At 36.0% G+C, this 26,421-nt stretch overlaps 2 protein-coding genes across 6 annotated transcripts in view; both read right to left on the reverse strand.

The window, feature by feature from the left end:
• The window catches only part of LOC135197966 (soluble guanylate cyclase 89Da-like), a 277,263-nt gene that overhangs the window by 171,814 nt on the left and 79,028 nt on the right, over positions 1–26,421 (reverse strand). The gene's annotated exons all lie outside the window — the stretch shown is intronic.
• LOC135197964 (uncharacterized) overlaps positions 1–26,421 on the reverse strand; it is a 144,927-nt gene that overhangs the window by 627 nt on the left and 117,879 nt on the right. For 2 of the 4 annotated variants that reach the window (XM_064225264.1, XM_064225263.1), the window contains exons 3-22: positions 20,767–20,821; positions 17,957–18,040; positions 16,756–16,946; positions 15,219–15,413; positions 14,687–14,828; positions 14,370–14,504; positions 13,635–13,718; positions 12,654–12,804; positions 11,919–12,153; positions 11,393–11,502; positions 10,979–11,153; positions 10,526–10,615; positions 8,637–8,868; positions 8,345–8,455; positions 7,185–7,304; positions 4,913–5,023; positions 3,551–4,724; positions 2,990–3,411; positions 869–1,649; positions 524–641 (exon numbers count right to left, since the gene is read on the reverse strand). In XM_064225264.1, the coding sequence (XP_064081334.1) occupies positions 524–641; positions 869–1,649; positions 2,990–3,411; positions 3,551–4,724; positions 4,913–5,023; positions 7,185–7,304; positions 8,345–8,455; positions 8,637–8,868; positions 10,526–10,615; positions 10,979–11,153; positions 11,393–11,502; positions 11,919–12,153; positions 12,654–12,804; positions 13,635–13,718; positions 14,370–14,504; positions 14,687–14,828; positions 15,219–15,413; positions 16,756–16,946; positions 17,957–18,040; positions 20,767–20,821 (4,716 nt within the window). Of the gene's footprint in view, positions 1–523; positions 642–868; positions 1,650–2,989; positions 3,412–3,550; positions 4,725–4,912; positions 5,024–7,184; positions 7,305–8,344; positions 8,456–8,636; positions 8,869–10,525; positions 10,616–10,978; positions 11,154–11,392; positions 11,503–11,918; positions 12,154–12,653; positions 12,805–13,634; positions 13,719–14,369; positions 14,516–14,686; positions 14,829–15,218; positions 15,414–16,755; positions 16,947–17,956; positions 18,041–20,766; positions 20,822–26,421 lie in introns of those variants that run through there. The other 2 variants (XM_064225265.1, XM_064225266.1) reach the window with 2 other exon arrangements.

The following is a 26,421-nucleotide window of genomic DNA, read 5'->3' on the forward strand; positions in this document are numbered from 1 at the left end:
TTAGGGAGCACAACTTACAGCATGAGAACTGCAGTTCCTTATGCAAAGCACATACAAATTTACAAACATGAGCTCAATGATATTGAAAGTTCTTTCTTAAGGTAGGATATTGGAAAGTTGAAGATTTGGAAATACTGTACTATTCTGAGGGTTGAAAAATGTACCCTTGTGAATATTAATTGGGCAATATAGGACTTGTATATCTTTTAGTCCCAGTCAGAGTCTTGAAGCCTACACAGGTAGGAAAGTGAGCCATAGAATAATAATGAGAGAAATTTTTTAATAATAAAATTTGATAAGTGTAATGTGTACTGTATATCTGTTATTTGTATTATTTGATAAGTGTAATGTGTACTGTATACCTGTTGCTTGTATGTATTATTCTGTGTTATAGTCTGTCTGTATCGTAAGCAGGTACTTCTGATTAGTAAAGAGAAGATTTCACATATAAACATCATCAAATTTTATGATCATAAAAAACATTAAAAGTGATAAATGCTACAATAAAAGATCTAAGTGTTACCTTCTTTCCATACGCAGTGCCATCAAATAATGGCCAAATATCTTCATAGATATGATCTCTTCTATAAAAAGATCTTCGGTACTTCCATTTGGGACGAGCTCTGAGACCTGTGTTATGACTAACGAAAATGGATTTGTCAGTGCACTGAACTCTAATTTGTTGAGCAGTATTTCACCTTATGATTACAAAATACTGTATAGCACACCATCAACATTGCATGACATTGTATATAAAACGATGGATCTTCACAACTAGTTATGTATTGTGAAATTTCTAGAAGATATTCATTAAACATAAAATAACCATTAAAATTCCAAGCAAATTTTATTGAGGTCTGATACTCACGGAGATTTTACAGGCCCAATACCCCACTCGGCATATTTTTTGGGAGTTCTTTGAGGAGGCCCATCCATCTGGTCACTTTCCAATTCGTCTTCTTGAGATCCAGTGCTCATTATTTTGTCATCCTCTGTTTTGCTCACAGGAATTATTATTCCATAATCTCTAATTTGATTTTCTACTTCTGGTTCAGTTTTCAGCATTGCATGAAGCTCAGTACTCACTTCTGTTTGTGTATTAGGTGTTCTCATGATCATCATCTCTTCTGGAGATGGAATGCTGGAAGTACTTGAGGGTGCTGGTGGAGAGGCAGTGGAGAGGGCTCCTCCAGGTGAGTAAAGTTTCTTTTGACGAGGCAAAGATTTATTCTGATGTTTTTTTAGGTAATTTCTATCTTTTACATGGTTCACTTTATTCTTCAGACCGTGGGATGGGTCAGGATTATCACGTGTCCCCTTTCTCAGCCTTTGCTTTTTTCTTCTCTTAAGCCACCGTGATTGCTTGTTCCACTTCCGGGTATAATTTGCTTTTGGAAACACCTTTCTGTGCCTTGTTTTATTTAGCCACTGACCTCGTTTTTGCTTTGTATTTTGATTTCTTTTACCATTCCTCCTGGAACTTCGATTCAAATTAGGCCCTTTGTGCTTCTGTTGACTTTGAGATTTCTTATTATTGCGTCCTATGTTTAGTCTGCTATGGTGTTTGTCTTTCCTTTTTCTGTGGGGACTTGTTGCATTCAAACTTACGTCAGAAAATATTGAATTATTTTCTTTGTTATAATGGCTACCTGAAAAAAGTAATGACTTCTCTTAATATGGTTCCTGAAAATGGACAGAAAGTGGCAAATAACTATGGTTTTAGAACATAATTAATTGCAAATTTAATTGCAAATCTAATTCCCTAGGATTAATACTATCAAAAAAGGATATAATGTAAAGACACCTCAAAAGCAAAAGGAATACTATCCTTGACAAGGACAGGTAAGGCTAATACAAAAATATACAATATGAGACTGTTATAACTAGTTAAAATAATCACATAAAAAACTTCCTGTTTTTAAGAGATTCAGGATTCTAAACTATATGACTTTTTTCAAAATATGTCTTAATGTAAACTGGGCAACTAAAATATTGATGATTGATAAAAGTCCAATTAAACAGTATTTCATAAAGCAAAATCAATCCACTAGAAGGGGGACTAAGCACAAATAAGGGCTATGAACTTGGCCAACTTACAGGCTACTCAGTCAGATATGATTCTTAATTATAGAACCTACAGACAAAGAAACAATTTAGAATTGAGGGCAAAGGGAATGAAGGAATACAACAGAACCCAGTAAAACACTAATATAAATTGGGAAGGCGCAAAAGTTGCACCATTACTACAACAAATACTGTATACAGCTGTAAGATATGAGCAAAAAATCTAATCCACAGTGACTTATTCCAGACTGCTGAATTCTTCACTAACACCAAGAATCTGATAGGAGATACTGCTGAATTCTTCACTAACACCAAGAATCTGATAGGAGATTTTTCGAAGCAACAATGTAGCAGAAAGGATGAACAACTTTCTATGATAACGTAAAAAAAGGTTCCTAAGAGTTGTCAACTCGTGGAGCTCCTACAGGATATAAAATTAGATAGGATTTAATTTTTGAGAGGTGACATCTGACAAAAGATTTTTATTACTTCAGTAATAGCAAAATTTCAGGCAACATGACATAGGTGCAGGATTAGTGCATTCATTTTGTTTGAGAGTGGCTGAAAATGAGCATTAAGTTTAAGGGCGAGTACTATTAACAATAAAGTGAAAAAAAAAGATGGCACAGACAGGAGCAGATTTTATCTGCAGATTCTGTAAGCCTATGTGGGCCTTACACACAGAGAATAAGGGCATTGGCACTGAATAGGAGAGGGGCAGAGGTAGAGGATCAGGAGCACTGGAATAACCGAGAGAAGGATCGCTCATGATATGACAGACAGCAGGAGTGGCTCTTTAAACGAGAGCAATCTCCGTATCAAATAGGATGGAACATAAGTGGAAAGATAAATGTGCAAAATTACTACAGCCACTATCAAGTATTTCACAATTTTAGAGGCGTCCCAAGAAAGAGGATATACTTACTTTTTGAAACATTTGGACTGGTTCTGTCTATTGGTAGGGTTGAGTGGATGCTACTTGCTTCTGTAGTACTAATAGCAACTGTAGCAGCTGTTGTACTGGCTAGAGAAGTTCTTGGCACTGACATAATTGTGCTTGAATGTAATGTAGCTGGAGTGGTTATGAAGTTATTTGCTGGGGTTTCAGTGGTTGTTACTTCTACTAATTCTGTGGTTGTAACAGACTCTTCCAAAGTCACTTCACTGGTTGTCAAAGGAATAGATGATGTGGGTTGTGGGATATATGGTAATCTTGTGGTGACTATTGGTGGATCAACAGTTTCATTGTTTCTTACAGTGGTAGAGATATTTTCAATAGACCAAGTTGCTGTTTGATTTGATTCATCCGATTTTGTGTGACCACTTCCATGAGTCTTTTTGTGATGCCTGTAGAGAATAAATGACAGTTATTAAAGGAAAACTTTAAGAAATTTAAGAGAAAGAAATATTTGCTATCATAAAATTGAAACGGACATTACAGATAACTAAAATATTACTGATTATGTAGAGCACAGAATTACTATACCTTCCAGACTGTTTTCTTGATCCTCTGCAGTAGCCTTTGTTACGTCCTTTGTCTCCAGGCTTACTTTTCCGTCTTCTCTTCCTTTCATTCTGGTTATTCATAGGTTTTGAGCGGCGTCTTGAATTTTTCCGTATGTACTTTTGCGTATCATTTCTTACAATTTTATTAGGAAGAGAGAGCTTTCGTGGGCCTCTATTTTTCCTGCACCTTTTCTTTTTCTTCTTATTCCTATTTCGTTTCTTGACAGCAGATTTATTTTTTCTTATTTTCTTTGAGGAAATATTTGTACGGTTGAGTTTCCTGGGATTTCCAACAAAAATTTTATTGTTGATTTTCAGTATCTTATTATCTGTTTGACTAATTTGCTTACTGTCAGGAAGTGGGTGTTCTATCTGAGGACTGAAGCAATTGCTTTCTTCATGGCAACCCACATCAGACTCATTTTGCCTAACTCTCTCATCACTGGACAATATTCTTACTAAAATCTCTCCCCCTTGTGTATCATTTGTCTTACTGGCATCCTCTGATGAATTCAGGGGTAAGATTGGTTTCCCCTGGAGTTCTGATTCATTTCTCTCCCGAGTCAGTGGCAGAGCAACAAGTCTTGTGGCATCTCCTGAAACAACAGAATCCTTATCTTCTGTTTGATTCTTTCCTGGAGACTCAGTAATTACCTTATATTTCCTCTTTTTATTTCTGTAATTTCCTATTTGTGTATTAGGCGGAGATGTTCTGCTTCTATGAGATTTAGGTTTCTGGTGCTCTTCTGAAATGCTAGCAGTGACGTTCTTCTTCTTCTTCTTCTTTTTCATAAGCTTTGGTGTTCTTCCTGTATCAAACGGTTTCTTTAGATTCTTTTCTTTACTGAGACCATCATCCAGCTTGTTAACTTCAAAAGAATCAATGTCTTCATTTTCTTCACCATATGGTGGTAGCATGACATTGTTTTGTTTATACTTCTTAAATCTGTCTTTGCTTGGTTTGACACTCTTGTTTCTGTGTCTTTTAAGTTTATGTTTGTTCAGCTTAAACGTCTGATTAATTGTCCGGTGATTATCAGGCCTGCTAGTTTCTTTGTCTTTGTCGGCAGTTGTTGATATTGGAGTGTGAGAGGTACTTGTGACACCGACTTTTCCTGTAGATTTTACAGCTGTAGTTGCAGTTTCAATATTACCTAAAGACAAAATACCCATCTCAGTACTCTCAACAGTGATTGGAAGATTATCATTGTAGCTACAGAGCAACTGCAGTACTTTCAAAGTTCATTTAAACAGTTTCATTCAGTTAAGATGGAAAAAGGCTTGAAGATCAACTGGACGATTGAACTGAAAACTTTCTCTATGTAATGAGTTGTAGGCTTACCACACAGGCCACAAGATTTCCTGCAAAACTGATCCATGTAACTGGGATTTCCTCTGCAGTCACCCATCTCAGCCCACTCTGGGCACTGAGGATTTGCATCCCTGCACAGGTCTAAAGAATAAACACGAATAGCATCGCATTAGTAATAGAAAAATGGTCAATACGAGTTCAACTATGAATTTTCCTTTTATAAAATCACTCACATTAACTCAGTTTATTGACAATATATATCCCACAACTTATCAAATGTTCAATACCTTAATAACAAAAGGAACTCAAACTTCCTTTGAAGATCATCTATTATAAAATGTATTGTTATGTTACCGGGTGACATGAATCAGTGCTTAGGCTTAAATTATCCATATGCAATACTTAATTTTTGCTTCATTTTGTTACCATTTGGAACAATAATTTTCAAATTATATATATATATATATATATATATAGATATAAAGAGAGAGAGAGAGAGAGAGAGAGAGAGAGAGAGAGAGAGAGGATGCGAGAGAGAGAGAGAGAGAGAGACCCCTGTATTCAAGGGGATGCAAACTAGACCCCCTGGCAAATACAGGCAGTCCCCAGTTATCGGCACCACAAGGCACCAATAATAGGGTTATGGCGCCATAAGGTGCTTATGGCACCAATAACCAGTTATTGGAAAATCGCCGAGTTTCGGTTAATGGTGGTTTTCGCTTACGTATATATATATGATCATCTTTCATACAAGCCCATCAATGATGAAAATGTCCTTATTGCAGCGCTCCATAAATCTAGACTTAGTCATCATTCACCACCAGAAAATGAGAATAGCAATCTCATGACAACAGCACCACCTGGACTCTCAGGTATGCATACAACAATCACCTCATATTTTGTGTAGACTAAGCTTGCAGCTGGAAGACTTACAAGGCCAGGGTATGAGAAATTAGTTTTATATTATGTATAAAGCTTTGACTTACTCATAACAACTTCCTCAATCATAGAAGAATCCCTAACACAGAAGTCCCAGATTACTTGTGAAAGTCAGCCTTTCAGAAGGAATATATCAGTGAAAAATTATATGAGGTACGGTAATTAATTTTCATAAAGTAAATTCAGTAAATCATATATAGAAAAGGGATAGATCAGAACAAATTCAAAAGGTGAAGTAACTAATTTTAGCCAAAATAAATAAGAATATAAACATAGGTATGAAGGAACAAAATATACAACCCACCAATAACGCAGATACACATGGACTTTTGACCAGGCAGTAACCTAAGCATAATTTTTTGTTTATAAAACCATTACTAGAATAAACACTGGAGGACTTTTAATAAAAATCATAAGTACGGTATATATATATATATATTAGATATATTCTATCTATATATATATATATATATAATATAATATATATTATATATATTATAATATATATATCAGTCATATCACATTACCGTGATTCATATACAAATATCAAACTACAAATGTCCTTTAATATCTAATTCTCTCTACCTCGGAATTAATATATTTTCATATATGTTTAACCGAGGGGGAATTTTTATTAAGCGATAATAGGATGGGCGATCGCCAGGCTCGAATCAGCGAACTCTCAGTCCCAGGACTGGCAGTGAAGCCTAAAACCACTACGCCACCGCAAGAGATATAAGTTCATGCCGCCTCCCAACTGAAATACCTGTCGCGCGCAGGTATTTTTGTTTTGGAGACTGCACAAGCCCATCTCGTCCTCGGTAGCGTAGTAGTGCTTTTGCCCTGGATCTCACAAGTGTAATTTTAATGACTACGTGCGGGCAAAAGCACTACTACGCTACCGAGGACGAGATGGGCTTGTGCAGTCTCCAAAAACAAAAATACCTGCGCGCGACAGGTATTTCTGTTGGGAGGCGGCATGAACTTATATCTCTTGCGGTGGCGTAGTGGTTTTAGGCTTCACTGCCAGTCCTGGGACTGAGAGTTCGCTGGTTCGAGCCTGGCGATCGCCCATCCTATTATCGCTTAATAAAAATTGCCCCTCGGTTAAACATATATGAAAATATATTAATTCCGAGGTAGAGAGAATTAGATATTAAAGGACATTTGTAGTTCGATATTTATATATTATATATATATATATATATATATATATTATATCTATATATATATATATATATATCTATAATCATTATATATATATAGATAGATAGATAGTAGATAGATAGTTTATATATATAATATATATATATATATATATATATATATGTATGTATGGTAAATAATAAAAGCTAAAACCTACCACAATATCCACAGGATTTCTTACAGTGTGCGTTCATCCAAATGCGGTTTTCATTGCACTGTTCGTGAGTTGCCCAAAAGTCGCATTCATTGTGGTCATCCTCACATACTGCAGAGTATTCTTGAGAAACAAAAGAGCAAAAAATAATAATTAAGAATAGTACTTAATATACTGCAAGGTATATTATGCAGTTTGTAAGAGGCCCTTTCAGGAATGAGCTTGATGCCAAGCTATTGGTGTTTAACAATCACCTTTTACTTTGTATTTTCATGGAGCAAAAAAACATGATTGATAAGACAAACATAAGAACTTTAATATAGCCTGGACTTTAAATTTGGGAATAGTTTAATATTAACTGACAGTGAGATAATTCTTTTGCAAGTGAAACCTTCTAAGCTAAGGCATTTCGACAGCCAACTCATGAGAATTTGTCAATTAAAAACCTAAAGTGAGTTGTCACAAGCAAAATGTTCATTTATTTTAACCTGAATTGGGCCCAGAAAAAAATACCACATAAATAGAGTATATAATTATATGTATATTTTATGTGTGTGTGAAGACTTATCTGCTGATATATAAAGGATTACTTACATTTTTTGGGCACTGAGGCTTATAATAGAAAAAATAAAAACATAAAGACATACAATTCCCTAATTACTGTATCTGAATTATGGAGCATATACATCCATCAACGAGTAAAAAAAAAAGTGTAAGGAGAAATTAATAATGCGATTTAAATCATTATAAAGAACAAAGTCAGCGATTTGTTGAAACCGAAGTATCAAAGTATCAACAGACTAGGGAGGTGTGTAAATTGCAATCCTGGAATTCAAGTATGTACGTACTTGTATAAAATACTTTCTTATGTAAAATCTTAGATAGTCCAGCATTTAAAGTACTAAACCTACAAGCTGTAAAGAGGTAATTGTAAACCTACAAGCTGTAAAGGGGTAATTGTTTATATTTTACAACGAAAATATTGGAAGGTATTATTTTTTCTTTGGAAAGCATTTCACATAATTTGAATGAAAAATCTTGTTAACAAAAGACAAAGCTATGTTTGCCTCTTACCTGTACAAAATCGAAAGGCAAAAAATGAAATTAATACAGTAATTAGATCATAATTTTTTTTTAGCTTGAGTATAATTTAGAAATCTCACCACACACAGCACATGACTTCTTGCAGTTCTTCTTCATCCAGTAAGGATTCTTGTCACATTCGTCATTAGCTGCCCAATATTCACATTCATCATCTGTGTCTACACAGTCATCTGTTGGTCAAAATATTAAAATTCAATACCTTTACATTTAACAGGTTACAAAAAGTTTTGCATGAATAAACGCTAAACATGCTACTCTGCAAGATTATTCTCAATGAAATTAATGGTACTAAAAATTTTTCATGAAGTATCCCAAAAAAATTTAAACAGATGTGACTCCCATCATACATACAAAGTTCATACTTAAAAGAGACTTCTGTTATGAAATCTCCTTGTAAAACAATCGCCAGCTTGTACTCGAGCGACACAAAGGTCTTTGGGGTGTGATCAAAATCATGGTAAACACGAGTCGTGTCCTTTGGATATGTGGCTTCTCCTGCTTCGTTGATTGCTAGGTAGGAGTCTTCATGGACAGGTAGATGCAAGTCTTTCATGGTTATCTTAACATGGCTTCCTCTTGGTGCCTGCATAATAAAGGGAAAAGTACAGGGAATAACAGGTTAACCTCTGGGGAGCCCAAAACTTGTCCATTTTTGTGATTCCCAGATTATGATGCCAAAAGCTTCCATCAAACCTCTACCCAGCCAAGATTTGAGTGAAGTCTCATCTGCTTACAAAGTAAGGTAGTGAATAGCTAGAGAATATTGGCTCTTCTGTTTCTGTTTTTTGGCGTAAGTATGACAGAGGGAACATTTTCTTGTGATGGCCATAGTTAACTCTATGACTAGTTCCATTAATGCTTAGTTACGGAATACACAAGGCATAAGATAAGCAATAAATTTTTCGAAGCTGGATTTACAGCCTCAGAAAATAATAATGGGTATTCAGGGAATGAATATTAAAAGGCACAAAAGAGCTGAGAATAATCAAACACTCTAATAAAAACATTAATGTCAAAGATTTGACTTATCAATTATTGAATCCCTTATGAGAAACCAACATAAAATGCATATCGGCTGACCCTACAAATGCAGTGAAAATAAAGGAATTTACCAACATCATAAAGACTTGGTCATATCTTGCAAGTCTTTGCCTAAATGTAATGACAATGGTAGAGATTTAACGTTCATATAATATATCAACTTAAGAGGAAGAATCAGGATAGTCAAAACATTTCCTTTGCTGTGACAAATAGGAGCATGTTACCAGTACCCATCACTCATTTGAATTAAGCATCATGTCAGATCACATCTACTGGTAAAAGATAACTTCCTCTTAAGATCAAGTAATAATACTAATGGCAACTAAGAAAGTTATAATCTTTCATTTTTTTATCTCCCTGCTCATGATGATAACGAATCTCTTCACTTGAAATCAACCCTCAGCTTACACCTTGACTGGGAATCTAACTGGAAGAAAATGACTCCTCTTCCACACTGGACTTGAGATCTGCTGCTTTGGGAGAAGCAATAGAATAAGAAGGGTTAGAATTTTGGAGACTTTTGCCCATAAATTTCTTGAATATGGCTTCCTTGGACTATAATAACCATTAGCATGAAAAAAATCAATAAAACTTTTCAAGATTTTTTTTTGGAACAATTAGAAGCTACACTATCAACATGAGGGAATATGGGGCTCAGTGGTTCCTATTCATTTGCTTAGCTCCGAAGTCTCAATAGAAAACAATTTATATTTACAGTGTCAAAATGCAGTGTAGCAGGATGTCTTACTGTGGATAAAAGACAATCTTGTTGGGGTGATATGATTGTTTCAGTCTCAGTGCTTAGGCTAGGTAACCAGTGTTAATTAAAGATGTAAAGGAAATTAGTTTTTTGTTGGTGTATGGTGCCATCTAGTGGTTGCTCAATGAAGTATTTCAGATATGTAGTTTCTCTACTTATAAAGAAAAACCCTTGTCTGGTGTGTAACTGTTAACTTTGAACAGTTCTCTGTCATTTCATATTTTGTCTGAATGAAGTGTTTTAGAAGCAATATGTGGCTATCACTCATCTGGCCAGCAAAAAGATCAAAGAATCTGGTAAGTCTCATAAAAATTCAAAATAAAGACAGCCATACTGAAATACCGTATTACAATGAAGTCTTACAGAGCTGCAGCAAAAAGGATTGTCTTAATAAAAATCTTACAAAAATAAATATCACAAATCTTACAAAGCACCTTACCTGAAACCACCACTCGCACTGAAGTAACTCAAAGAAGCGTGGGCCAACAGTGATCCATCCACGGGGTTCTGTCCGGTTGACAATGATGACCTACAAATGGAAAGTATTTTGATGAAAAGCTGATGAAAAAAGCAATTCCCTCACTAAGGTCTTGATATCATCACAGCATACTCTATCACACATTGTATACGATATAGAAAGCTGGAATTCTTGAAGGACCTCTTAAATGCTAGAATAACTAACCAGAACTAGGCATCATACAACAAAGCAGTGATAGTACATACTACACTAGTCAGGTTACGCATTAATGTAATATTACATAGTAGTAACTGCTTGAAATCTAAAAACATTGTAAATTTTAAAGAAGAAACCAAAGCCTGTGTTTATACATTAAGTTTAACACAGTTATTAGGAAAGGAGCAGTTACTTTTTTTTTTTTTTTAAATCTTATACCCTGTGACATGGTGAGTCCTCTATGGTGAAACCAACTTGAAAGGCTGCATTTTCTGAACTGAAGGGTGAGTCATTTCCACTGTACTGCAGGTAATGAACTGAAGCTACATTAGGAAGAATCACTTCTTTTGGCAGATGTCTTGAGAAACCATCAGCAATGACACCCTTGCAATGGCTGAAATTAAGAAACCATAAATTTTCCAAATCTTCAAGAGATAGATGGTAAACTAGAAATAGGACTTTCGTGTATTTAAACATCAAATGTTTTATATAAATTATTTTCTTAAAACAAACTATTCAGTTTTTATTGTAAATATAGAAGTGACTGAGTAACACTAGGAGAATCCTTTAATAAGAATGCTTTTTAATCTGAAAACTGAAGTCATTTTCCATAATATTAATTCACATATTCACCTGTGACAACGGCCATGAGGTTGACAAAGTTGAAGAGCACAAGTCCAACGATCATCAGTTTTCGATCCACTCTTTCTTATTACAGTGACTACCACTCTGGCAGGTGCTTCCTGTTTAAAAGACATACAAAAGTGATGACACTGAATTTGATTTGTGGTTTAATTTTGATAGCACTAACAGAGCTCAACTTATATGCATTACGTTTACTGACACACATATACAATGTCCTATTCAACCAAATAGAAATAAGATATTTTTAACAGTTTTATGCTAAAGACAGCGCTTAAAACCACCTGTAATAATAATGTGTTAAGCATAAAAGGCATTTCAATCAAATAAAGTAGACATTACAAACAATAAAAAACACAGCACTTACCTAATTACTATACTGTATAACATTCTAAGGATTTCAGTTTATAGCATGGAAATCTGTCTTTGGAATCTAATCATTAACAGATTCATGTATAAATATCTTGGCTGGCATTCAAAGCAAGCTCAAAGCTACACAGTACACGAATAAACTTACTGCAGTAATGCTGTAAGAACAGTTGAAATCTCCAGAATAGGGATGTGGATATCCTGGAGTGTGAAGGAAGTAGGCTGAAGAATTGGTATGGGTTCTGCAGCAGCCTGGTATTGGATTGAATTCCACTTTAGCCTTGAAGCCCCTGTATCCACCCTCACTTCCTTTGAAATACAGGATCATTGTACTTCCTGATGATATCCACTTGGTGCCTCTTGCAACATCCGTACCACATTTTCTGCAAAGTTGTAATTTTTTTGTGATTTTTGGTCAACCTTGCCTTCAGAAACGTAAAAAAACTTCAGTATAAAAGTAGCCTTCGTCATAATTTCTAGTAGCAACAAATCCCTTCCTTATAAACATTCAATATTTCACTAGTTCCCTAAAGGAAATTCTTCCTAAGGACAAAAAAAAAACCATGGCTAGGATGACCTCTGTAATAATTTCATCTCATTAACCATCAAGTTATTTAGTTTATACCCTTTCTTCGTTTCTTGAATAGGGTCAATTCCATCATGGTACTTTTATGTTAAATGAATTTAATGGAGAAATACACCAACCAAATAGAATAAAATTTAAACTTTTTATTGTCTTCCCAACTTTATCTTCCATCTGTTTGCTTTTCAGGATCACCTTCAGACTTGACACAACTGAAGTAGTAATCATATGGATTCAATTTTCAGTGACTTGAAAAATTAAAATAAAACCATATTATACAAAAAAGTATTAGTATCTTACATGAAACCATTGTAAAGAGTATGATTGCGAATTTCCAAGTAATCATGGAAGCACTGGTTTCTGTGGCTTCTTGGTCCCAGCTGGAAATCAATGATCTCTATCCCTGGTGCCTGGCACTCCTCACCTTTCAGACGGTAGACACACCAAGTGTCTGCAAAGAAAAAGTAACGAAATATAAATACATCAAATACACCATGATAAATTGTTTCAGTTACCAGGTTAGAATACCAGTCAAGATGGAGCAAGTACACTTTGTATATTAAAGCTGTAGCTAAAGTAGGTAGTACCGTACTGTAATAAACAACAATTGGGATTCATTTGGAAACAATGTAACATCTGAAGTTGCAGCCACCAGACAATGACACCATAAGAACAAATTTCGTGCCAGATCACTAGCCCTCCATAATCTCTTAATTATAAATTCCTTTATCCTTGTTCAAAAGTACAATGATGTACCTTATACAAATTTTTGTGTTCCATAGACTATCTTATGTCTGTATGAACAAAGTATAAAGGAGACATGGCTACATTGAAGCAAAGTTTATAATGCTATCCTGAAAATATTTTAAACAAGATCTAACTGGCTAAAAGAAACACATACAATGCACAATGCAGGTGGTACAAGGTACTGGCATTGCCTAAATGAATGATTTCAATGATGAAAACAAGGTCTTAGATATGGTGAAACGAGAGTAAATTTGTCCAACTGAATTAATACAGTATAGGTGACACTGCATTAAATGTAAGGAAATTTCCTATGAGGGAAAAATATTTATAGAAAATAATAAAATAATAGCTGATAGGACTGATAAAATATGTAGTAATGCTAGACTTGGAGTCAAGACAGAAGAATGAATCTTATATAGTACAACACAGTATGCAGTATAACTCTGCACACGTATGTACATGCATATGCAAATGTTATAATTAATAATAGTAAATTTCAAACCAGAGTTCAAACTGTATTTCACTATGATTTACCTGAATCATAATTAAGTGGATAATTAGGAGATGATATGTAGGTTGAATAGCTTACTTCCTGGCTGCATGGTGATTTGAGACTATCTGTAAGAGAGAAGATTAATCACATAAGTTCACTCAATACAGTACAAGCAACATTAAATAAAAAGGTCTCTTACACCCAGAAATTGGAGGGCTGTAATGTGCATCATTTAAGTGATTAGGAATTATAAACAAGTCTGCTAATTTTACCAGAGGGAAGGTAGAACAGTGCCACTTTACCAGTGCATTCAAAGGGTATGGAATATTTACAGAAGTTTCTTAATGCCATTTAAAAACTGGTAGTGAGCTAAATGCAAATAGTGAAAGAGTTACTTGACCTAAAAAACTTAAAGGGGATCTTTGAAGATTATAAACCCCAACATAGCAACAACTTCTTGTTGTGGAACACTCATGACACCCCACGCAGGTGGTGGAGAGAAGTGTTCAGTAATATGAGCGCCTAAGAGATTTCAACTTTAACAGGAGACTCATTGTTTCTTTGCATCCGTAACTAATCATAAGATTTATAGGGAAAGAAGGAAACTCCAAGGCTGTAGAAAAAAACCATTAAATCTGTGAAGTCAAGGAGGTATATACTATGTAGTGATTATATAAACTAACTGGCAGTGGAAATGTTTGCTGAGAAACTATACCATAAACTGTAACAAACATGAACAAAAAGTTAATATAAATAAAAAGAAAATACTTTCTTACCATAGTAGCCTCCTATAGTGGTTTCACAAGTTCTTCCAGTGGTACCAGGTGCGCAGATGCAAGTACAAGTATCACTGAGATAACCTTCATTCTTGCAAGGATTCCGGTTCAAGTTACATTTTCCCAACCACCGATCTGCAAAGATTCTGTACAGATGGATGTGATTTGGTAGAAACAAGGACATTGGTAGCAGTAAAACAGAATGATTCAACACGGATTAAGTAGCCCATGTTTAAAAGTATGCTGGGATGATAAAAAAAAAATCTAATCAACACAAAACGTTTTCCGGTAAGGTTAACTTTCCAATTCTTACCAACCTAGGCATCCATAGATGGTATTGGCAAGTAGTTTGTCTCTGTGAGACAGACCCAAGTCAGACTCCTGTTTCCATCTGCCAATAACACCTTGAAGCATTGGGTCTTTGGTCGCAACGGTTGTGCGTTCATTTGACGACCATTCCTGTATAACAGAAGTGTGGTATAATTCATTATACTGAATTCCAGCAGACATTATTATACTCTCTCATTTTTAGGGGAAAGACTCAAGCCTCAAGCTGTTTATGATCTAAATAAATAAGTGTTATGATTTCTCTCAATTTTTCTATGCAGATGAACAATTTGGAAAAACTGACTTTTTTGAAAGCTACCAACAGGGAGGTCTTCACATTTGAACAGATGACTTCCATTGATAAATTGTAAATGAAATAGATTATGAGTGGGGGAAAATTGTAAAAAAACAACTACAAACGTATAGAAAATTTGAAGTTAATCCTTCAATTAATATCAACTACATTATTTCTAGGAAGTTGCACCTCAGAATAATCTACAGTAATGTAACCTAATTACTCACCAAAGGGTTGTAATGCATGACGGAAGAGAGGTCGTACTTGATGGAAATGTCGAGCCAGTGCAGTTTGTAGAAGTTGAAGAGCTCATCCTTGAGGATGTTGTTCTCGTTGATGACCACATGATCGTCCCGGTCTGGTCGGCGAATCTCGTGATAGAACCCCAAGGCATGTCCTATTTCGTGGACGACGATGCCCAGCTGTAAATGGAAAACCGCTTCTTTGTTAGGCCTAGGAGCATCAGAAAGCCTAAACAGTTACTCGTGACAAATATTTACACACCCTCCCATCCCCATTTTCCAGTAATGATAGTGATGAAAAACGCATATCAGAGAAATAAAAAAATTCAACCGAGTGACATGGTTGAAATATTAAAATATTTGAAAAATGATGTTCATAAGAAAACATCAACTGTTTTTGGCAAAGTTTTTCTTGGGCTGAAGTACTTCATTGCACGTTAACAGCTCAGAATTTATTTGTTCGCATAGAACACTACACGAACAAAGAAATTTGCACTTAATCCCTTATAAACCAGTTTTCCTATTCTTAAAATTCGGCGAACGAGTGCCTCAAAAGTAGGATAGTTTACGCAGGATCCAGAGTTTACGTCTTAAATCTACAGTCTGACGTTAAAATAACCAGCCATTCCACCTAAACAGTTTCTCTCAACAATTTAGAGAGAATTCTTTTCGACATACGAATTCCTTTGGTCAGCAGATTTATCCTGAATAAACAGACCAATTTGTGAGGCGCTGAAACTACGTCAATTTCGTTTTAGTCTATCCCTTCTCGTTTATTTCAGAACACACACATTTACTTCTTCTGCATGTCTGTGCGTGATGTATCAAGGATGCTATTCAAACTGGAGTGTCTGAATTTGTTTAATTAAAAGAGTTTTAATAAAAAAAAAATATTTCTTTCTTCCAATTAGGAATATATGAACACTCCTTTTACACAAGATTCTTAAATTGTGCATCTCATAACACACGAAGACCCACAATTTACTTTCGAGTATCAATTATCATTAATACTGTATTAGTTTATCAAAGTATCTAAAATATCTATTGAGAAATTCCAGAAATCATTGCAAGATTTACGCAATACCTTTACCCACAATTTAGAGGTGGGGAATGATTTGAGAAATTATATTTGCAGTTCTTTCATGAAAAGGCTACAAGTTTATTATTATAACATTCGAAAATTACATTCGCGGTTTAAATGAGAAGAGGGTATCATGTCCTGGATCTACTGGGATTGTATTCATTGTTTTTGCCAGTAGACGGCCGTCCAGCGCATGCACGTATAATAGGTGAAACGTTTGCATTCCCGTTGGAGACAAATGAACTTCATAAGTCTGCAAATATGAGTTTAAAAAAAAAAAAAAAAAACTTAAAAATGCAAAAAGAAGAAGAAGAAGAAGAAGAAGAAGAAGAAGAAGAAGAGAAGAGAGATTTTAGATTTTGTGTGGGCCACTTTCAACACAACTTCTGACTGGTAAGCTGACAATGAAGCGGCGACTACCTCTCGCATCAGCTTCTTTACCTTGTTGCAATTGTCTCCGATGGATACGTTCTGCCCGCTGGTACCCTCGATGCCCACGCCACTACGACAGCCGGAGAGTCTTCGGAACTGCAGGTGGGGAAAGGCGGTGTTGTTCACGGGCATGAATCTGATGCAGGTGTGCGTCTCCCAGTGACGCAGCCCGGAAATGATGATGCTGCGGCTGGGTTGTGCTGTAATGAGAGTCTAGGCTGATTACGACTATGTACTGGTAGTGCTGCGGCTGGGTTGTGCTGTAATGAGAGTCTAGGCTGATGACGACTATATACTGGTAGTGGAACTTCAGACATTACCACCTTAAATACAATTCAAGATACATTTTAATATTTTACTCACATTTTTATTCATTTATCCACTTGCTAATTCATCTGTATTTTAATATATAACTGATCTCTTTCTGTTTCCCATTACCTTCTGTTACTTCTTTCTAATTAACACCATACTCTTTGGAAGCTCGACTCTCAAGTCAATGGCCCCTGTGGCGGGTTTGTCCCATACGAATAGGGCTCATCTTGTGAATAATAATAATAATAATAATAATAATAATAATAATAATAATAATAATAATAATAATAATAATAATAATAATAATAATACATATTACTGTTTCACATCCAACCATCATCACAATTGCTACTACTCTTATAGATGAGAGAGTGGACCAAATCCGCCTGTGTCTGTGAATACTTATCTCTCATACCAATTCTGATTCGTGAAGTTTAGGCTGTCGAGCCAAGCAGCGAGGCACTTCCGGTCATTCTGCGATTAAGACCGGGAAAAATGGGCGTTGGAGTGGTTGGACAGCAAGATAAAGAGATCCTGCAAATAAAGGCGTCGAAGTACGAGGATCTGAAGGTGGAACTGGTGAAAACTTCACAGATGAACTAAGAAGTAACAGTTAGAGGTGTTGGACAGAAGCGGGAAAGGAAGTAAAGTGCAAACACCCTTTAGTAATGCCTACAGTGAGCCAAGTGAGATGCACTGATGGTGCTACACCAAGGCCTTTGGCTACAACCCTACGGAGACTTGCCAATCATAACCCCTTGAAATTTTTTCGTTCGTCGGGAACTAACTTTAACTACAAATAAGTTTCCTGAGATGTTTTCTAAAATCGAGGAAATAGAGATAAAATGAGGAACGAGGAGGAAAATCCATACAACGAAGAAAAAATGAAGACACTTACGTTCTAAGAAGGTATAAGGCACCAAGCCGTCTGGCCAAAGCTGGGTTGAATCCGCGGCTTTTCGGCGCACGCGCACAAGTGACCCTGTATGAAAAGAAACAAAATAAAGAAAAGATTTTATGTTTCTTATTACATATGAGAGGAGAGAGAGAGAGAGAGAGAGAGAGGGAGAGTAGAGAGAGAGAGAGAGAGAGAGAGAGAGAGAGAGAGAGAGAGAGAGAGCATACTGACTACTATTCATTATCTAAATAAAAATTAATAACACAATTGAATTATGAGACTATAAAATTCCAGGGGAAATCTATTTTTTTCTCTCTCTCTCAACGAGTTTACGCACTAAATTTTCCTGTTTCAGTAATAATAAACCATTACGATAAAGATCCTCACTGACTTTTCTACAAAAAGAGGCACTATTGAAATAGGAACTATACAGTGTATATGTATATATATATATATATAATATATATATAGATATATATATATATATATATGTATGAGCATCTTAAGCTAAAATAACCCAAGACCCGTATGACAAACGTAATGCAAATTAAAGTAACCAGAATAAACTGAGAGACAGAAAATAATAAAAAAAAAAGGGGGGAAGTAGAACAGAATATTCAAACTTTGAAATCCAAATGGCAAAGGAACAAGTGAGTTGGAGTTCTAATTGTGACCTGATTAATTTCCTTTCTTACATAGAAAGAGGATACCATTTATAAATTTCGACTAGAACGAACAAGACAAAATGTCAATCATCTTCTGTAGTACAATCTAAAGGCGCACTGGCACTGTGAAATAGTTTGACTGGGTACGAATGGGACAGGAATGTATGAAGAGGTCGATACCCCGGGACACTCACTCTTAAGGTCGATCTGATCAGTGTTCCGCCTCTTTCCGATTGGGATGGGGCGAGAGTGTTATCCTCATCAGCTGAGCACGTGTCAGGCTCTCTCTCTCTCTCTCTCTCTCTCTCTCTCTTACGAATCTATATAGATCACACATTAAATCGTTATGAGTTTGTTATCCAGTTGAGCATTTGATTTTTACTGCCACTGCTACTAATAATCTCTCTCTCTCTCTCTCTCTTCTCTCTCAGGAAAAAAAAAAAACAACAACATGGCAATGGGCACCACATTCATGCTTTAAATACTGAATGTGGACGAAACTCCTGCGCAGAGAAAACTACAACGTCAGCTGCTTTGTACACCTACTAACACTGAGAGGTCATCAAGATCACTTTAAACTTCCCAGCTCACAGCATCATTAACATGTACCCAACGCACTCTTCAGTTTCTTCTTCTTTGTTCTAACACTCCTGCACTATACACGCCTATTACCGATCTATCTATTTCCATTCGTCCCAAACGATCGATCCATCTAGAAACAGTCTGATCCACTCTTTCCTCTCCTCTAATTTTTTCTTTTTTCCTTTTTTTTTTTTTGCAATTCCTAACTTTCTCCAGATTTCTCACAATTTCAGTTCTTCTGATGCCACAAAAATTATGCAAACAATTCGTCTCAACAACTCCAGCCTGTTTTCCTTTCAAACATCTAAACTTCAAGCAATAAAAGGACTCCGTCTGAACTTTGGCAATTCTCCAATTCTTTTCCAAACCATTTGCACACAACTGCATCACTTATTCTGTAGATTACCTCTTCTCGACTCGTACTATTTTTTGTTATTATAGTTACCCACAGTTACCTATCTAAATTAGTTACATACGTTCTCCTGCCATCCACGTCATCATTCACTGTTTCATCTACTTCGTTTCTGTTTAGCCTAATAACTTTAGTCTTGCAAATGGTTTAAAATTCTGTCACTATGTCTTCACTTATCCCAAAACAACGATATATCATCCGCAACACCATTTTCTTACGTCACAACTTTACCCCTACATCTAATTTCTTTTCTCTGACTTTTCATGTGATATTATCACTTCATCCACAAAGATATCAAACAGCCATGGATAAATAACACAGACTCAGTTTTACCCCAAACCTCTCATTCATCAACTAACTAACACATTCACCAGGAAAAACTTTTGATTACGCACAACAAAGTCTTTGATGTCAGTCATCCTTAAAACTTTCTTCTCTGATTCCGCAATTCTACTTTGCCTAAAACACAAGTATACTCATGCAACTTTTTCCCATTTATTCGCATACTTCTAACATAACTGTTTCATAATTACTTTCTGAGCCACACATGACTTTCCTTAACTAGAAAGTATCTAAGAAACACAGAAGTCATGAGGTCCAAGCATGCTGAGGGGATGATTTAACATTGCATGGTGAAAGGATTAATGCTGATAAGTCTTTCAGGTACTTTAGAACAATGATATACAGTAGACGGCCTCTTAATTTGGAATTCAGTGAAGGACTAAAAAGGGTCAACCAAAAGTATGTATGATAAAACATAATTCTAGCGCCATCTACTCGTACCCTGTTATACAGACATGAACCTTGGTGTAAAAATGAAGCTGCACATAAAAGTTCTAATTGGTTTGAGAACAAAACCTGGAAAAGAATAAGATTCAGATGGCTGGATAGAGTGAGAAATGATGCCATAAGGAAAATTACAGAGGTTCCATATATATATATATATATATATATATATATATATATATATATATATATATATATATATATATATATATATATATATATATACACACACATACATAAATATGTGGGGATTAGCTTCACAACAATCACTGGTCCATTTCATCCTACTACACATAATTACATTTCAAATTAAATTTTTTATAACACTAAGTCTAGGGTGTATAAACGAGAGGAATGAAACTAACCATACCCGGTGTAATCCCCGGAGATATCGTCCACACTGTCACTAGATGGCAGCACCTAAAAAAGAATGAAATAATTATTAGAAAGCATTTACATTCACTTTGCTTTTATATGCTACGGGAGTATTATAAAGCAAAGTAATGTGTTATAGAAGACTGAACGCTTACTCACAAGTAAAACTGACAAAACACTTTAAAGACAGATATCATTAGTCGAGCCATTCAAGAGAATGTTGAAAGACATTCTCCGGTTACTGTTCAATTAGAGAAACCATCTGGAAAGCGTCTGTGATCCATATATTTATATGTATGTGGTGTTTGTGTGTGGCGATAAGATCTCAGCTTTTTTTATTTCTCCCTCTCTCATTTTTGTCTTCTTTCAAATTAATACTAAGCGTTTTGGAAGAAGAATGGAAGCGATTCGTTCACGCCATGCTTAATTTCTGGCTAGCATTAATAGCTATCTGCTCCGTTTTGGCGTCTTCACTTTGCAAATCTTTGTTTAACACCTTCGTGTCATCGGAACACGTTGACGTGTTTTGTATAGTTAAAAATTTGACACATTAAATTTTCGCTGCTGAAGGACTGTGTATCTAAACAAATATAAATACCACTTCACTACAGACAAAGCCTACAGACTCATTTCCTTCCGAACCAGTTCTCAAACAGAATCACAACATGCCACTCCACTAATGCTATCAGCGTTTATGAGCAACATCACACTTGTCTGACATGTAAACAAAAGGAAAAGCAAACAATACCTTTTCTCTTTTACTGCCCGTCCCTTCCAATAAAACCAGCAATATAAGATGAGTTTGATAGCAGGAAGTTCGTAAACTGTGGCTCAGAATGAGCTAAGCGCATCTACACAAGCGAAGTCTGGCTTAGTACTATTAAGAGTTGGTTCCATTCATAATATGTGTACTGAAAAGGGCTTCAGCCGCTCATCCTGAGTAGCAGAAACGTGATAAGACAATAAGAACTGGAGTGTAAACTGTTTATGGAACTGATGTCACTGTAGGTCCCCTAAGGATAAACTAAACTTTAGTTTATTGACTTTATTCTCAGACTATGGCATACTTTAGTTACTGAAGTTTGCCATAGCCTATTCTAGACTGAGTTGTTGAATCGACGACTGTGAAACTTCAAAGTTCAATTTCTGTTTTAGCCTTCACTTTGTTTCATTCATGAAATTCAGGCTGTCAAGCCAAGCACTGGTGCATTTTCGGCCATTCAGCGCTTAGGACTAGGAGCAGGAGTTGGAGTGGCTGGACAGCAAGATAAAGAGATTCAGAAAGCAAAGGAAATTTAAACTGGAACTGGGTGAAAACCCCACAGTTGCACTAAGAAGTAGCAGTTAGAGGGGCTGGACAGCAGACTGAAGAAAGAAAGTGAGAATGGAGGCAAAGTAAGTGGCTAAGAAGTGTGTAGCTTTGGGTCGAAAGGACGCTGCAAACACCCTTTTGTAATGCCCGCAGTGCACTACGTGAAGGCACTACCTGCCAACTAGGGTATTCTCTCTCATACTTCCAATATTCACATACCGACGCTATTGTAGCACTTTAAAACATCCTAATGCAAAACGTCATGGACGCCTTGACACTGTCCACTGAATTTGATGGCTCTTAGCACAGCGATTCATTAGGGATTTCCTCGCAAGATAAACTTTTAGGGAACACCAGAGGCTAAATTTGACCTTTGTAGGTTACTGACAAGGTAGTCAATTTTCATCGGTTTAAATGCTTCATGACCGCTGCATATTGATGGCATTTCTTTTAAATTTACAATCTGTGATGACCAAATCTGACCTTTCAAGGTCAAGAGTCACACACAAGGATCAAATATTCTTATTTTCACCAATATAAATGCTTCATGGCCGCTACAAATTTATGGCATTTCTTTAAAATTTTGAATTTATAGTGACAATTTCCTAATAACTAATTTTACCAAATTTGACCTTCCCAGGTCAAAGGTCACACACATGGTTCTAGTTTTCTTATAAAGAGGCATCATTTACTCCTTGTGGACAGTCCTTGCAGATGTAAACAATCTTGGACTCTTAAAAAAAATTGTACAAAACCAAAAAACTATGATAACGCTTTAAACTAAAGCTGTCAGTTTCGGACACCTCCTCCCGGAGTTTCGGGACGGCTGGGTGGGACTCGATGTCGTGGGCGTGTTCTCCACGACCAAAAAACGTGTGAGACTTATCTCTTATCTTAAACATATGCAAATCCAATGGGTGGAGGGTTTTGGGGGGGAAGAGAAGGACCGACGCTCATAAGCGTTAACTGATACCCGGCGCGACATTTACAAGGAGTCGTTTTGTTTCGCTCAAGTACGAGGGTATGACCGTGTGCCCGGTCGCTAACCTGATCTCCGTAATTGCTCGCGAGGAATTATGGTATTTGTTTTATGCGCTTTGAATTGGAAAGCGTCGCGCAATGCGGACGTTTTATTCTCTCTCTCTCTCTCTGTCGTTTAATTTCGTGCATCGTTCTTTCGATTCCTTCGCCTGCTTTGTCTGTTGTCTCCCTCACGTTTCCTTATATCAGCTTTTTTACTCTCTCTCTCCTTTAATTTCGTATATGTTGTCATTTCGATTCCCTAGCCTGCTGTGTCTGTTTGTTCCTTGTTTCCACTCATCAGCTAATCTCTCTCTCTCTCTCTTCTTTAATTTCGTATGTTGTTGTATCAATTGCAGTGTCTATTTGTCCCCCATGTTTCTTCTTATCAGCTTATTTACTTCGTCTTGCTGCTAGTTACGTCGAGAATAATGCCGACATATGCCAAAACCAATTTAGCGAAACTGCATCTAGTTATTTTTACACGACAAAAGCAGAAACTCTTAGGCAAGTTTTCGCCTTCATTTGTACTTATACTAATTTATCTATATATTCTTAAGTATTTATTTAACAGTTTAGTCATTTTTTTTCTCTTTTCTGTACTAATAACTGATGTTTTCTTTCTGTATTTCCTATAACCTTCTGTTACTTCTTTCAAATGACCATCATAACCTTGGGGAGTTTCAGTTTCAAGTCGGTGGCCCCTGTGGGTTTGTTCCTTATGAAAACAGATTAATCTTCTGAATAATAATAATTTACCAGTATGGTTATGACATTAATTTCGAAAACTCTGGACATCTTTATGAAGTGCATCCAGACCACTGCATATTTGTATAAGTTACAGTTCATAAACGAAGTTGATCTAAATTCACGAATATTACAAAAGGGGAGTTAACTTACTTTGCATATCTCATTCATTTAAAAACTTTCGTATGGTAATTTACGCAACGAACTATAATATCTATAGTATCTATTATTCTTATTATTATTATTATTATTATTATTATTATTATTATTATTATTATTATTATTATCATTATATTCAGAAGATGAACCCTATTCATATGGAACAAGCCTACAGGGGCCATTGACTTGAAATTCAAGCCTCCAAAGAATAAGGAAATACAGAAAGAAGAGATCTCACTTATTAAAAAGAAAAAATAAATTAATAAATCAATGAATATATAGAAATGTATTAGAATGTGAGAAAATTAGCATTAGGGTAGCAATGAAGAGAGTGAAATTATGAGATGCCAATTTGACACAAAATGATGCGTAAGAGATCTCGGATTTATAGGCTTCTGGTTCTAAACAAAACACCGTAGTGAACATATTTTCGTCATTAACAGATTAGCAATATTTTTGGAGAGTCGCGATCTAATAAAACTGTCACATCAACAAGTAATTTGCAACTGACGCTGTCCTCCAGTTGGTAAAAAGAAACAAAACGTTCATCAGTTGCGATACTCCAAACTCAGCAAGAACTAATTATGTTTTTATCTCTCTATCTCTGCCAACGAAGGGTGTGATGGGGAGGGGTTCATGCCTACAGCTGGCCTTGCAAAAAATACATTGCAGCTCCCAGCTGCGTCGCCTTGTGTCCCTTGCTTTTCATTCTGTCCATTTTTTCCTATTCCAATTTGTCTCCCAACTTTTCCCTGTCTCAGTTTGTGCCCGAATGCGCGTCATGGATATACTTTTCAGACTTTATTGCTGGTCGACTGTTGTGGTTCTTGGGTGTGTGCGTGTGTGTGTGTATAGAGAAGGAGAGAGAGAGAGAGAGAGAGAGAGAGAGAGAGAGAGAGAGAGAGAGAAATTGGTACTATAAACGGGACGACCTCGACTTTGTATTCATCAAACCAACAAGGCGAAACCATTCATCAGAGATTTCTCTGTTACTGTCAACAGACTTAACTAACTGCAATTTCCTGTAAATCATCAGTGAAATTATGATTGAAAGTAAAATCAAACACTTTCAGAATAAAGCTCAAACAACCGCCTTCAGAACTTAACTCTGAGGCAAAGTCCTTGTAAAGGAAAAGAATTTAGCAATTGTCGGCTCTTTTTCTGAAAACTTAGCGCAAATCAATCTCTAAGACAATGAGAGGGAAAGCTTCGGAATTAACCATTTAAAATGACATATGGGTCAGTCTCAATCTTTTATCTTTGCTGTTTCAATTTCCTTTTAACTTTAACTTTATGCTCCCTGCATCGTGAGGTTTTATTCCTGTGCCGGAAAGGAATTCAGTGACGGACGGTAAAGTATAGGCCTCCAGGCTTCACTAAAACCAGAACTTTTCTAATAAGCGATATTTTCTTTCTTTATTTCCCATTACCTGTTACTTTTTTTCAAATGAACGACATATTTGGAAGCTTGGATCGCAAGCCATTGGCCCCTGTGGGTTTGTTTCATATGAACAGGGTTCATCATCTGAATATAATAATAATAATAATAATAATAATAATAATAATAATAATAATAATAATAATAATAATAATAATAATAATAACGACAGCCTGCGACTCTTCCGACAACTGCCACATATAAAATCTTAGGGACGAATAGAAAAGAATATATAATTTACGCCTTATGGGACTTATGAGGTCATTCAACGTAGAAAGAGAAATTGGCTGTGAGAAGTCTGAACGGTGCAACAGGATGAAAACCTCACAGTTCCACTATAAAATTGTTAGAGAGGTTGGAAAGTCAGATGGAAGAAAGAGAATATGAACGGAGGTACAGTCAAAGGATTGAAAGCGGTTGCAGCTAGGGTCCGAAGGGGCGCTGCAATGACCCCTAAGTTGCACTACATGAGGTGCACTGACGGCACACTTACTCCTCCTGCGGAGAGTGGACTCCACGCGGAGAGATCATCTCGGAATTGCTGCAAATTCGGTAATTGTTACGCTGTCACGGGTGGTTATGCAAAATCTGCTTTGCGAGAAATGAAACTGAGCGCGCTGTCTGCGTTTTTACTTTACTGTAATCTGGGTTTGCACGGGGAAAATTAGTCTAACCCTTTTTCCTCTTTACAAAACGTGCGTCATCTATCATTTTCTGTACAACCTATATGTTATTTAGATTGTTACAACAACAATAATAATAATAATAATAATAATAATAATAATAATAATAATAATAATAATAATAATAATAATAATAATAATAATAATAACAACAACAATAATAACAATTACATATAGCCACTCTCTTGTGATCTTAGAATGGGTGAAGCAAATAATAAGTTGTACGTATGTATGTATGTTCTCTGTATACATTCATACAATTGGGATTTCCTTCACCCATAAACAA

Source organism: Macrobrachium nipponense, chromosome 21 (assembly GCF_015104395.2).
Source record: "Macrobrachium nipponense isolate FS-2020 chromosome 21, ASM1510439v2, whole genome shotgun sequence".
NCBI classification, from domain to species: Eukaryota; Metazoa; Arthropoda; class Malacostraca; order Decapoda; family Palaemonidae; genus Macrobrachium; species Macrobrachium nipponense.